A 14,662-nucleotide genomic window follows, 5' to 3' on the forward strand; every position below is an offset into this window, starting at 1 on the left:
AGAGATGGATTGACACAGTGACTGCAACAATGGGCTCAAGCATAACAGCGATTGTAAGGATGGCACAGGACTGGATAGTGTTTCATTCTGTGGTACATATGATCTAGGTTAAGTTACTTCGAAAGGTTTTGTTTTTATGACTGACTTAAAAAAAAACTTTTTCAATTAGCTACTAAAAATCTAAATCGTAAGACAGACATAAGACACAGTTTTTCTTGAATGAGGAAGGAACTGAGGTTCTAAGACAGCCTTACAAAAAACAGCAATTCTCAGCCATAGCCTCCAACCTGACACAAGACAGAAACTTAGACATAATGCTCTAGACCAGAAGTAAGCTCTCAGAACAAAAGGGGACAGAGAGACTACATAAACTCACTGAACAATACCACACAAAACAAGGATATGGGGATTTTAGTTTCTTTTTATATATATATATATATATATATAATTTTTATTGTGCTTTAAGTGAAAGTTTACAAATCAAGTCAGTCTCTCACACAAAAACTTATATACACCTTGCTACATACTCCCAGTTACTCTCCACCTAATGAGACAGCCTGCTCCCTCCCTCCACTCTCTTTTCATGTTCATTTCGCCAGCTTCTAACCCCCTCTACCTTCTCATCTCCCCTTCAGGGAGGAGATGCCAAAATACTCTCAGGTGTCCACCTGACCCAAGAAGCTCACCGCTCACCAGTATCCCTCTCCAGTGCATTGTCTGGTCCAATCCATGTCTAAAGAGTTGGCTTCGGGAATGGTGCCTGTCCTGGGCCAACAGAAGGTCTGAGGTCCATGACCACTGGGGTCCTCCTAGTCTGAGTCAGTCCATTAAGTCTGGTCTTTTTATGAGAATTTGGGGTCTGCATCCCACTGCTTTCCTGCTCCCTCAGGGGTTCTCTGTTGTGTTCCCTGTCAGGGCAGTCTTCGGTTGTAGCCAGGCACCATCTAGTTCTTCTGGTCTCAGACTGATGTAGTCTCTGGTTCGTGTGGCCCTTTCTGTCTCTTGGGCTTGTAATTACCTTGTGTCCTTGGTGTTCTTCATTCTCCTTTGCTCCAGGTGGGTTGAGACCAATTGATGCATCTTAGATGGCCACTTGCTAGCGTTTAAGTCCCCAGGCGGCACTCTCCAAAGTGGGATACAAAATGTTTTCTTAATAGATTTTATTATGCCAATTGACTTAGATGTCCCCTGAAACCATGGCCCCGAAACCCCTACCCCTGCTACGCTGGCCTTTGAAGCATTCAGTTTATTCAGGAGACTGCTTTTGGTTTAGTTCAGTTGTGCTGACCTCGCCTATATTGTGTGTTGTCTTTCCCTTCACCTAAAGTAGTTCTTATCTATCATCTAGTTAGTGAATACCCCTTTCCCACGCTCCCTCCTTCCACCCTCTTGTAACCACGAAAGAATGTTTTCTTCTCAGTTTAAACTATTTCTCAAGTTCATATAATAGGGGTCTTATACAATATTTGTCCTTTTACAACTGACTAATTTCACTCAGCAAAATGCCTTCCAGGTTCCTCCATGTTATGAAATGGTTCACAGATTCATCACTGTTCTTTATCGATGCGTAGTATTCCATTGTGTGAATATACCATAATTTATTTATCTATTCATCCATTGATGGGCACCTTGGTTACGTCCATCTTTTTGCATGTAAACAGTGCCGCGGTAAACATGGGTGTGCATATTATCTGTTCGTGTAAAGGCTCTTATTTCTCTAGGATATATTCCAAGGAGTGGGATTGCTGGGTTGTATGGTAGTTCTATTTCTAGCTTTTTAAGGAAGCACCAAATCGATTTCCAAAGTGGTTGTACCATTTTACATTCCCACCAGCGGGGATTCTAGTTTCTTAAAGTGTATGTAGCAGTTTTTGGTAAGATCGACTCAATCCAGTGGAAATACCAGATTTTAGATAAAGTTTATTAGCTTGCCAGAGCGTCAGATGGAGGAATACTATTGTGATTGTTTATTGAGAAACTGTCATAAAAAAGGTATGGAGCTACCACTTCTCCCTGCGAATTTGGGCAAAACAGAGCAGTATTTTCCAGGTTTTCTCTGAGCTGCAAAAAGAAACCTACTGAGGAATGCCGCGGGGTTTGGACAATGTTTGGCTTGGATCAACGTGTACCCTAATTGCATAAGCCTTTGCTTGTGGGTGGTGGCAGGCAACCTAGTGCTGTAGCCTGTCTCGTGTCCACGTTATCCTGTCACAGGAGTCTTTAACACTGGTCATGAGTGCCGGCAACCACCCTAATGGCTTTTACTGGTTCACCCACACCTGAGTTTTGTGGCTTATAGTGAGTGGCTCTTTAAAAATGGAATTACCTCTTTAATGTTTCAAATACCCGAAGCTGGACCTAAACCACAGTTCAACAAGAGTTACTAAATATCACTCGTAAACAAACGATGAAGCAAAAAATCTAAGAAAGATTCTCAATCAAAGAACCGGTTTTTCAAACAAATATGCTGAACAAAACTTGAGAAAAAGGACAAAAAAGATAAGCAAAGGCTCATTTTCCGAGAGCACTCACCCCGTTGTTGTCGAAGGGACACGGAGTGCCAGTGCTTAGGTTCAGAAGATAGGACCTTTCTTTTTGCCGGCTTGTCCTCTGCAGCTCAGGCTTCCTCAAGGTCGATTGGATTCATGGTTTTAGAATCCCTGCAGCAACTAACTCATGTAGGCTGAAACACCACAAAGTTTATTAAAGCAAAAAGAAAAGTTTTATTTGGCATATATTTAAAGAGGCAAAAGTAGGAAAGGGACAAGCATGCCGCCAGGGCCATGTCTGTCCGAGTCTCTGTTCCCAGTTCTTAAGAATGCATCTTAGTGGGCTGCATTTTAGGATCCCTTAAATGTTCTCCATTCTCTAGATACACACACTTACACACTCACACAAGCTAATCTGGTGCACCAACTTAACAGGTAACTGAGCCTTTTATGCCCTCAGCAGTGAATTCCTCCTGCTTCTTAAGACTCTTCTAAGGCTTTACCTAGGAAGTACCCTGTTACTTCCCAAATAACTTCAGATTCCTAATGCCCTCAGCAGTCAGTTTCTCCTGCTTCTTGGGACTCTTCTAAGGCCTTACCTAGGCACTTACCAAACGGTCCAGGTGCGTTTCATGTTTCTCATAGAGCCATTGTTTGGATCAGGGGGAGAAGATTGGCTTTTAGAGTTGCTCCAAGGTCTCTAGGAGAAATCTGGTGGTGCCAGACATTGGGGCTGCTCTATTTTCCAACCCACCTCAGGAACCAAACAGATGGCTCCTGGCTGGCTAGCCAGAAATGTTACTGGGCAGAAACCCCAGGTTCTTACTCAACATGACTCATACTGGCCAATAAACAAGAGACTGAGGTGGAAGAACAAGAAAGGCACCTTTATTTTGTTGTACAAGGAAATGGAGTCAGTTGAGCCACTGCTGCCAAGACTGCTTGCGAAGGGCAGGCAGGTAAGTTACTTTTAAAGTGGTTTACAAGTAGGAAGTTCATACAAGTTATGTCAGCAACATTCTTAATTATACTAGGCAGGTGCAATGGGGTTTACATATAACTTCCAAGCAAAAGCAGGATTCAAATGCAAAGCTGATGTGGAGGGAGCCCAGCAAAGGAAATGATTTTGCAGTAAACACTGTAGGTAAAGAATACAGCACTGTTGTGGTTCTCCTAGCCTGGGGTTTCAGCTACGAATGATCCATAAACAGGTGTTTGGAGTTGTAGACCCGAGACTGAAGGAGGTAATGGTGGCTGGGTTTTGAGTGGCTTGGGGAGAGTAAAGAAACCCCAAAATGGAGGACTTTCTTACGAAAACCTACAGCACTAGTGACAGGGACAGTAGACCTCTGTTCAGAGAGATATCAGCCAAGGATTGAATCATCAATTTAGTTGTTGGCAGTTTAGCACTGTAATAGGGTAGTGTAGCGATAGTAGCCCTCTGACTTCACGTCGGAGGTGTGTGGGGAGGGTCAAGAGTAGCCCAAGGCTGATCCTGTAAGGTGGAAGTCAGACATACATTCACTCTCCAACCTTTTTACCAGTTCTGACACCAACCTTTCCCCCTGTGGCACTCTCTACTTCTCTGCAGGGTTCAATAATTCATTGCAGTGGCCACACAGAACTCACAGACTATATAGATGATTATGGGTTTTATTCGGGAAGTAACAGCTTACAATTCGGATCAGGATGAACTTGGAGGTAACAGGATACAATCCAGGATATAGTTCTTCCATCAGGACAGCTCCAGTCAAGACAACTCAACTTTTCCTTGGCAGTGCCCACAGGCAGGCCTTGCTCTTGGCCTCTGCTGCCAGGGTGCTTGAGCTGGCCTCTGCCCTGCTTGTCAAGTGTTAACAGCTCTTTAAAAAAACCAAACTAAACCCAGTGCCGTTGAGTTGATTCCTACTCATAACGACCCTATAGGACAGAGTAGAACTGCCCCATAGAGTTTCCAAGGAGCCTGGTGGACAGCTCTTTAGCTACATCAATAAGTGCCTAGAGGCACCCCACTCTGCTACCAAGTTCTGCTCAAAGGAGCTCAGCTTCCTTGCTCCATGGGTCAGCGAGCCCACTGCAAACATCCTTATTGACTCTAGTAACACTGGTCAGTGCTTTTGTTTTCTGTCAACTGCTTCCAAAACTACTGAATATATTTTTTTGCTGTCTGCATTTCTTTGAGTTGTATTACTGCCTGCATACTTGTGTACCGGTATTGATAAGGAGACTTAGATCTGAAATTTAGAAATCTGATTTACTGTATCTTATTTTCTATCATTATGTTATGGATATGTGCAAACGTGCACTGTGATGGTGTAGGAAAGTGCAGCTGCCAAGGGGAAATAGTAAGCAGGATTCCTCAAAGCTGTATATTAAGAGCTATATAAAATATGCTAAAGAATCTCCTGCTGGAGTCTGATACATGATTTTCATGTTAATTATAAACCTAGATTTCCTCTTGCAGTGGAAACATCACAGATCACTGCTTTTTCTTTAAAAAGCTGATTTGCACTTAAATATTTCAACTCATGTCACAGAGGAGGACTGTCCCATAGGGTTTTCCAGGCTGTAATCTTTACGAGAGCAGATTGCTGGGTCTTTCTCCTGTAGAGCGCTGGATAGGTTTGAGCTGCTAACCTTTTGGTTAGCAGTCAAGTGCTTAACTGTTGCACCACCAGAGCTCCTAAAGCTCAGATAGCACAAATAATTTTGACTTTTGAAATTAAATTTATAATGGAATTGCATGGTGAAAAGGTTATATAACAAACAAAACCTTGCATTTTAAAAGAAATATTCTTTTATTTCTATTAAACTGAATATATAATTATTATTCCCTGTGTAACCAACTTTTGCTTGTAACTATAATTTAATTTCACATTAACAAAACACAGATGGTGAAAAGACAACTTTGTGAAGATCTAATTATAATAATAAATAATTTATGCAAGGGAAAAAAAGACTCCTTGAGCAAATATTACTAGCTAGTAGTAAAATCTTCTACTACCTGTTTGTCAGTTTGTTGTACTGTGGTGGCTTGTATATTGCTATGATGCTGCAAGCTATGCTACCAGTATTTCAAATACTAGCAGGGTCACCCTTTAGCACTGCTCCATGGAAGAAAGGCCTGGTGACCTGCTTCTGTAAAGATTACAGACAAGAAAACCATATGGAGCAGTTCTACTCTGTAACACATGGGATTGCCATGAGTTGGGGGCCAGCTTGATGGCAGCTAACAACAGCAATGTGTTAAACCTATGGTTCAGTGGTAGAATTCTCACCTTCCATGTGGGAGACCTGAGTTTGATTCTTGGCCAGTGTACCTCACGCACAGGCTCCACCCATCTGTCAGTGGAGGTTTGCATGTCGCTATGATGCTGAGCAGGTTTCAGTGGATCTTCCAGACTAAGATGGACTAGGAAGAAAAACCTGGTGATCTGCTTCCAAAAAACCAGCCAATGAAAACTTTATGGATCGTAACGATCCAATCTCATTGTGCTTGGGTTTGCCATGAGCAGGTGCCAACTTGATGGCAGCTAACAACAACAACATGTTGAACCTAATCTTAAAAAAAATTGAGCATTATGCTAAAATTTGCCCAGAGAGCAAACAAGGAACAAACAAAATCAGAATGTAGTATGAAGATTTGACTTACTTTCCAAATCAGAAAGATCATATGTATTATCCTGGCACTGACATTTTATTAAAATAAAACAAATGTCCAATATTTTTTAAAAAGAAAAGTAGGAATCAAGATTAGAGAGGGAGTGAGGGACACAGAAGGTGTTTGGCTGTGGTAAGGACTTTGGAGGGTTTGAGCAGGGGAGTTGATATGATTCATGTTTTAAAAGGTAGCAGGATATGTAGCCAAAAGGACAAATACTATATGACCCCACTTATATGAAATACTTACAATACAAAAGGAAACCCTGGTAGCGTAGTGGTTAAGTGCTACAACTGCTAACCAACAGGTCGGCAGTTCAAATCCGCCAGGCGCTCCTTGGAAACTCTATGGGGCAGTTCTACTCTGTCCTACAGGGTCACTATGAGTTGGAATTGACTCGATGGCAGTGGGTTTGGTTTTGTTTTGGGTACAATAGAAAATTCATAGAGACAAAAGTTTATTAATGGTTACCAGGGGTTGGGAGGAGGGGAGATGGAGAGTTATTATGTAGGGGGTACTGTAATGTAGTAAAAAGACTTGCTGAAATTCTTGAGGGATAAGAATCGGGATCAGCACAAAGCTGGTTCCTATGAGATGGAGGTCAGACATACCACTCCAGTTTCTTTGCCATATCTGACACCAGCCATTCCCCCCATGGCACTCTCTACTTCCCTGCTGGGTTTGATAATTCATTGCAGTGGCTACACAGAACTCACAGATCCTACTCACTGTTACTGTGGTTTATAAGGGTAGTAACAGACTTCTCATCAGGATCAGGATCAACTTGGAAGTAACAGGAACAGTTGAGGATAGGGATGCAATTTGTCAATAAAAACATCTTTCAACCAGGACAGCTCTCTCAGCTGCTCTCTGCCATTGGCAAGCCTCTCTGCCGTATAAGCAGGCCTCTTTGCTTTCACTCTCCCTACCATCAGCCTCTCTGCAGCTAACTGGCCCTGCTAATTGCCAGTGTAGCTACCAGCTCAGCTGCTGTTCTCCTAGCAGCAGTTTTCTGCTGTTGCCAGGCTCTGCCGCTAGGTCCATTCCAGGCCTCTCGCTGCCGTCCCTCTTCCGCCGGGCCCCTGCTGGGTCTCTCGCCATCTTAAGTGTTAAAACCCTTGACTCCTATTACAGCTCTTTTAGGAAGTTCCCCTTGCAGGAACCCCAGGTCCAAACTGCTTCGCTTGAGGCTCTTCTTGGTTTTCAGGTTCTGGCCTGTCTCACTAAACCTCTGTGAGGTTGGCTGCTTAGATAAGCAAACTCCTTGACAAATTTAAGGCATGACCCTCCCAGCAGGACCATGAAATAATCAGTACCGTCAGTGGACTGTAAGTTTCTCAGTCCTATTGGGTGGTTTTATTATAATTTTTTAAAATTTATTTTGTTGTTGTTTTTGAGAATACACACAAAAAACATACACTAATTTGACCATTTCTACATGTACAATTCAGTGACATTGATCTCTAGGGTGGTTTTCCACACCACTTTTCTGACTAGTAAACCAACCAATCCCTGCAAAGTGAATAAAGTAGACCAGTCACAACTAGTCAAGAATGTCTACCCTGAGCATTATGCTCTTTTAAGCTCTATCTATATGGGATCAAATTGACAACAGCAACTCAAAAGAATAGATAGGAGCTTTAGGGGGCAGTGAGTTTATGTTAACGGGGGAGGAACAACTCAGAAAAGGAGAGTGAGAATGGTTGCACAACTCATAGAATGTAATCAATGTCACTGAATTGTACATGTAGAAACTTGAATTGGTATATGTTTTTGTCATATGTATTCTCAACAATGACAACAAAAATAAAATTATTTAAAAAAAAAAAAAAGGCCAATTACAGGGCAGATTGTGGCCCAATCAGTCATTTTTGGGGGCAAAATTACAAACCCAGGGCCAGAAAGATAATCAGCTGGTCAGGTGACTTTCAGACTTTGACTGTAATCTACAATAAGAAATACATTTTAAAAAGTGGTCTATACATCTGGTGTCTTAAATGCTACCAAGCAGCCATCTAAGATGCATCAATTGGTGTCAACCCACCTGGAGCAAAGGAGAATGAAGAACACCAAAGACACAAAGTAATTTTGAGCCCAAGAGATAGAAAGGGCCACATAAACCAGAGACTACATCAGCCTGAAACCAGAAGAACTAGATGGTGCCCGGCTACAACTGATGACTGCCCTGACAGGTAACACAACAGAGAACCCCTGAGGGAGCAGGAAAGCAGTGGGATGCAGACTCCAAATTCTCATAAAAAGCCCAGACTTGATGGTCTGACTGAGACTAGAAGGACCCCAGTGGTCGTGGTCCCCAGACCTTCTGTTAGCCCAAGATAGGAACCATTCCCAAAGCCAACTCTTCAGACAGGGATTGGACTGGACTATGGGATAGAAAATGATACTGGTGAAGAGTGAGCTCCTTGGATCAAGTAGACACATGAGACTATGTGGGCTGCTCCTGCCTGGAGAAGAGATGAGAGGGCAGAGGGGGGCAGGAGCTGGCCAAATGGATGTAAAAATAGAGAGTGGAGGGAAGGAGTGTGCTGTCTCATTAGAGGAAGAACAACTAGGAGTATATAGCAAGGTATGTATAAGTTTTTGTATGAGAGACTGACTTGGTTTGTAAACTTTCACTTAAAGCACAATAAAAAAATTTTTAAAGTGTCCTATAAAAATACATATTTTTGTGCATATTTACAACTGAAATGAAAGTTTTACCCAATAATATTTGCCCTTATTATAGTAATATGCTGATATTTTCTGTTCTAAACTATTATCTTGTACCTCATTAGTAAAAAAGGTAGTTTACAACTCAGTATATTGGCTTCATACCCATTAATGGTTTGCTACCCACAGTGTGAAAAATAGAGTTATTCCAGTATGAGTTATTAGAGCCTTTGTAGAGATTCATATACATTGGGAAAAATCACACCTTATAATTGAGCATTTATAGCACTTTGAATAATTGATAATCTTTTCTTTTAAGCAGTTTGAGATAGAAATGAAGTTAAATATTCCATCCACAGCAGTGACAAACTACAAAATACCTAGCAACAAAATTTAAAGGCATATCTTTATGAAAAAAGCATGAAATATTATTGGAAGAAATAAATATGGAGAGATATAGCATGTTTCTGAATGGAAAGACTTTCTATCATAAAAATATGAATCAACCCAAAATTAATATATAAATCAAATATAATTTCAATCGACATTTCAACATTTTTTGGGGGGCAACTCCATGAAGTGATCTTAAGTTTTTGTGTATATCTGAAATTTTCATAATAAAAAGATTTATAAAAAGGTCTCATACTTATTTCTCTGTAATTTGATTTTTTCTCTTAATATTCTTTTTGTAATTTATCCTTGCTGATAGATGTACATCTAGGTTATTCATTTACTGATAATTAACCCACTGTATGACTAATCTACAATTTATCCATTCCCCTGTTGATGAATATTTAGTTTGTTTCCAATTTTTCGTTATTATAAACACATGGATGTGTGTTTCTATTGTCCTGGAAGGCTACCTATATTTATTGTTTAGCAGAGCAGTGTATATACATTAAAGTCCTAGCTGGGTGGTTTTAAACAAGAGAAATATGTTGCCTTCTAGTTCGTTTTTTTTAGTTCTGGAGCTAAAAGTCCCAGTTTATTGGCCAGGCCATACTCCCTCGGAAGCCTTTAGTGGGGGATCCTTTCTTGTCTTTCCCAGCTTCTGGTAGCCCCAGGCATTCTTGGCTTACAGATGCATCTTCACGTGGCTGTCCTTCTCTGTTTGTCTGTCTTCTCTTTTATAAGGACACTATTCAGATTGGATTAGAACCCACCCTACTCCAGTCTGACTTCATGTTGACTCAAGTGATAAGATCTTCAAAGATCCTATTGCCAAACAAGATCACATTTACAGGTACCAGGGGCTAGGACTTGTGTATATCTTTTTGAGGGACACAGTTCAATCCATAACAACTCCCAACTTACATAAATCTATGTAAGTGGGTTTGGGTTTGGAATATAGTGTTGCCATCAAGTAGATTCTGACTCATAGCAGCACTGTAGCACAGAATAGAAGCGCCCTATAGGGTTTTCAAGGCTGTAAATCTTTATGTAAGCAGACTGCCACATCTTTCTCCTGTGGAGCCTCTGTTGTTTTCGAACCGCCTACCTTTCAGTTAGCAGCTGAGCGTTTTAAACCGTCTACCACCAGGGCTTCAAATATATGCTTTTGTAACCCCTACAACCTACCTGTTTTTATATATATATGTATATATATATGTATATATATATGTATGTATATATATATACATATGCTTGTATATTTAGATAAACATTGTGCAGTTTATGAAAGGATACAAATTAGATTGGTTGCATGGATTGAGGGTGTACATTTGGGAGAGTAATTTTTTTTTATATCTTTTAAATGTAAAAAGTCTCAATGACATTGTATTCCTAAATTGAAGTGATGTTTCTAGGGATTAATTTTTTTTTTTTTAATATCAACTTTACTGAGGTGGAAACCCTGGTGGCGTAGTGGTTAAGTGCTACGGCTGCTAACCAAAGAATCAGCAGTTCGAATCCGCCAGGCACTCCTTGGAAACTCTATGGGGCAGTTCTACTCTGTCCTATAGGGTCGCTATGAGTCAGAATCGACTTGACGGCACTGGGTTTGGTTTTGGTTTTGTTATCGAGGTACAATTCATACACCATGCTATTCACCCATTTGAAGTGTAAAATTCAGTGGTTTTCAGTATAGTCATAGAGTTGTACAGTTGCCATCACAATACATTTTAGAACATTTTCACCACCCCCCCCCTCAAAAAAGCAACCCATATCCATTGACAGTCATCTCTGTTTCCCCCAAACGTCCAGCCGTAGGCGATCACTAATCTACTTTATGTCTCTATAGATTCGCCTATTCCGGACATTTTGTATAAACGGGAATCATATAGTATGTGGTCGTTTGTGATTGGCTTCTTTCCCTTAGCTTATTGTTTTCAAAGTTCATCCATGTTGCAATATCTGTCAATACTTCATTCCTTTTTATGGCTGAATAATATTCCATTGTATGGACATACCGTATTTTTTCAATCTGTTCATCAGTTGATGGACATTTGGTTTGTTTTTACTTTTGGGCTGTTACGAATAATGCTGTTATGAATGCGTGTGTGCAAGTTTCTGTATGGACACACGCTTTCATTTCTTTGGGTATATACCTAGGAGTGGAATTGCTGGGTCATATGGTAACTCTATATTTAACATTTTGGGGAATTGCCAAACTGTTTTCCAAAGTGGCTGTACCATTTTTAATTCCCACTAGCAATGTATGATGGTTCTTATTCGTTCACATCCTTGTCAACACTTGTTCTCATGTGAGCTCTTTATTGTAGCCATCCTAGTTGGTATGAAGTGGCATTTCATTATGGTTTTGATTTACATTTCTCTAATAACTAATGATGTTGAATTTCTTTTCTTGTGCTTGTTAACCATATTTATATGTTTTTTGGAAATATATCTGAATGTCTATTCAAATCCTTTGCCCATTTTTTAATTGGGTTATTTGTCTTTTTATTATTGAGTTGTAAGAGTACCATATGTTTTCTGTATTTTTAAAAATATTGCTATATTTGTTTGTAAAACTAACTTTTTCCCCTCTTATTGAAAGGTCCTGTCCAAAATGCATTGATGTCTTCACGGTCGTCAGCAAGCCAAGGATATAATTCTCAGCTTCCAGGACCCTACCCTCATCTAATACCAGCAAAGACTTCTTTGAATCCAGTCTCTGGACAGTCTAACTACGGTGGTTCTCAGACTGTTTCTCTATTAAGTAATTATCAGGGACCTAGTCAGACTCTTAATAGACCACCCGTGGCTTCTAATACAGAGACACCGTCACTCCGTAGCGGTCCCGTTTCCCAAATGCCGCCACCTGCTTCTCAGAACCCAGCTCCTACACCAATGCCTTCTGGTAGTTTTCTTCCCGGAGTCAACCTACCACCACCACCACCTTTGAATTGGCAATATAACTATACGTCCACAGGATCACAGACAAACCATTATCCTCGTGTATCATCCCAACCAACTGTATCTGGAAATACAAATTTAACAGCAAATCATCAGTATATTTCTTCTGGAGATCCTTCACTTCAAAACAGCTACATAAAATCAGGTAATGTTATTACGTTGTTGCCATGTGCAGTCCAGTCAGTTCCTACTCATAGCAACATTATAGGACAGAGTAGAATTGCCCCATAGGATTTCCTAGGCCGTAATTATTACAGGGAGCCCTGGTGGCACAGTGGTTAAGAGCTCAGCTGCTAACCGAAAGGTCAGCAGTTCGAATCCACCAGTTATTCCTTGGAAACCCTATAAGGGCAGTTCTGCCCTGTCCTGTAGGGCCACTGTGAATTGGAACTGACTTGATGGCAGTCGGTTTGGTTTTTTGGTTTTATATACTTACTGACGTTAGTAATGTTACTTAAAAAAAAAAAAGTATTTAAAATTCCATATTGAGATCTGCATGATTCTGCTCAGCAGACACCCTCAAGGAAGTGAACTCGTAAAAGCTATAATTTCAATAATCTGACATTTTGGCTATAACCGAAACCCTCAGGTAGAGCATTTGGACTCCAGCACATATATGGAGATACATAAGCAGGTCCTATTCCTGTGTAAAAGAAACAAAGAGAAAGATACATAAACTAGTAAACTAAACCTAAAATAAATCCATGGCTTCCTTTCTTTTTTTTACATGAGACCTCTAAAAACATTCTTTGTTTTTTACTTCTGTTTTTTCAACCCATCGTTAATAGTAGGTGCCTGATAGTCTGATCTCAACACTGTGAGTATCCCTTCCTTGTACAGAGTTTCTAGTCCATGTATTAAATTCTCTGAAAAAAATTTTTAATAAGCCACCTTTTAGCACCTTTACATTCTGAAACTTTAGCTATTAGTGTTATAAATAAGGATTATCCAACTTGAAAAAATGGCTATTTTCTAAAATGTAACAATATTCTTGATTCAGAAATAGTTTTCTTAAAGCTTTGAAAAATCTCTACAAATTCACTTGTATTCTTTCAAAATTAGGTTGTTAAACCTTTGTGGCCAGATATATAATGCCGCCTTTTCATGCTGAGTTGGAAATGTACCTTGCCCCTTTGTTCCTTTGACTTGTCTGTAAAGCCATAGATATGCCTACAAGCTTCTTAGATAAGGGAGTTATGTGCAAGTAATCTTTATCTTCACTTCACTAGCAAGGTATTAGTCTTATTGGGAGAAATACGGTTCAATAATATAATAATTTTTCCATGGGAGAATTTGTTATAGAAACAAATCGAAAAAGTTCATACCTGGGTATCTTTATTCTTTTAATTTTATAAAATATAGGATTAATTGTATAAAACATTATAAATAAAATGCATTGCCTATTTTACTTACATACTCAAAAGTTAAAAAAATCTTGGAATGAAAAATTAAATCACATATTTGTCAATCTTGTTTTAACTATATATAAACCTAGGCTTGTGTCCTGACTTTTTAAGCCTAGGGAATGTTCTTGATATAGTGTTCAAGTCATTATGGAAGGTAAACTATCTTTATTATTAGGTAAACATGGAACAGCATCTCAAATTTATAATCTCATTTTTAACAGACCATGTGCCCAGCAAAATAAAACGAAGACACAACCAGGAGAATTTAGAAAGCGTACTCTAGACCTAAACAAAAAAAAAACAAACCCAGTGCCGTCGAGTCTATTCCAACTCATAGCAACCTTATAGGACACAGTAGAACTGCCCCGTAGAGTTTCCGAGGAGCGCCTGGTGAATTTGAACTGCCAGCCTCTTGGTTAGCAGCTGTAGCACTTAACCACTATGCCACCAGGGTTCCCACTCTAGACCTAGTTGATATTAATTGAATGGGCTGTACTTAATAGGGCATCAACAAAATCCTATTAATGTTAGTTTCTACTAGGAATATTTCACATGCCTGTTGGACTTGTATGATCAGTTAATTAAAAATTAATCAGTAAATAGAGAATTTTACCTACCTTAGAAGTGATTTGGGAGGCCCTGGGTGGCACAGTGGAAACCCTGGTAACGTAGTGGTTAAGAGCTAGGGCTGCTAACCAAAAAGTTGGGAGTTCAAATCCACCAGGTACCCCTTGGGAACTTACAGGGCAGTTCTACCCTGTCCTGTAGGGTCACTGTGAGTCGGAATCGACTTGATGGCAGTGGGTGGGCTTGGTGGCAGTGATTGTGTGGTCAGCTGTTAATTGAAAGGTCGGTGGTTTAAATGCACCAGCTGCTCCTTGGGAGAAAGGTGTGGCAGTCTGCTTCTGTAAAGATCACAGCCTTGGAAACCCTATGGGACAGTTCTACTGTGTCCTACAGGGTCTCTGTGAGTTGGAATCAACTCAGTGGCAATGGGTTTTAGGTTTAGAAGTGATTTTTTTTTTTTTAATTTTCATCGCTTTAATAATTGACAGGTAAGAAGTATGGTAGGAGAGACTTGG

The 14,662-nt window shown here is 40.1% G+C and overlaps 1 protein-coding gene across 3 annotated transcripts in view; it reads left to right on the forward strand.

Moving 5' to 3' along the window:
- Positions 1–14,662, forward strand: part of SEC24A (SEC24 homolog A, COPII coat complex component) — a 106,858-nt gene that overhangs the window by 31,426 nt on the left and 60,770 nt on the right. For all 3 annotated transcript variants that reach the window (XR_010319338.1, XM_064276455.1, XM_064276451.1), the window contains exon 2: positions 11,816–12,319. Coding sequence is in view for 2 of the 3 variants with exons in the window: in XM_064276455.1 (XP_064132525.1) it covers positions 11,816–12,319 (504 nt within the window). In the remaining variant the exon portion in view is untranslated. The remainder of the gene's footprint in view (positions 1–11,815; positions 12,320–14,662) is intronic.

This window comes from Loxodonta africana, chromosome 2 (assembly GCF_030014295.1).
Source record: "Loxodonta africana isolate mLoxAfr1 chromosome 2, mLoxAfr1.hap2, whole genome shotgun sequence".
In the NCBI taxonomy this organism is placed as follows: Eukaryota; Metazoa; Chordata; class Mammalia; order Proboscidea; family Elephantidae; genus Loxodonta; species Loxodonta africana.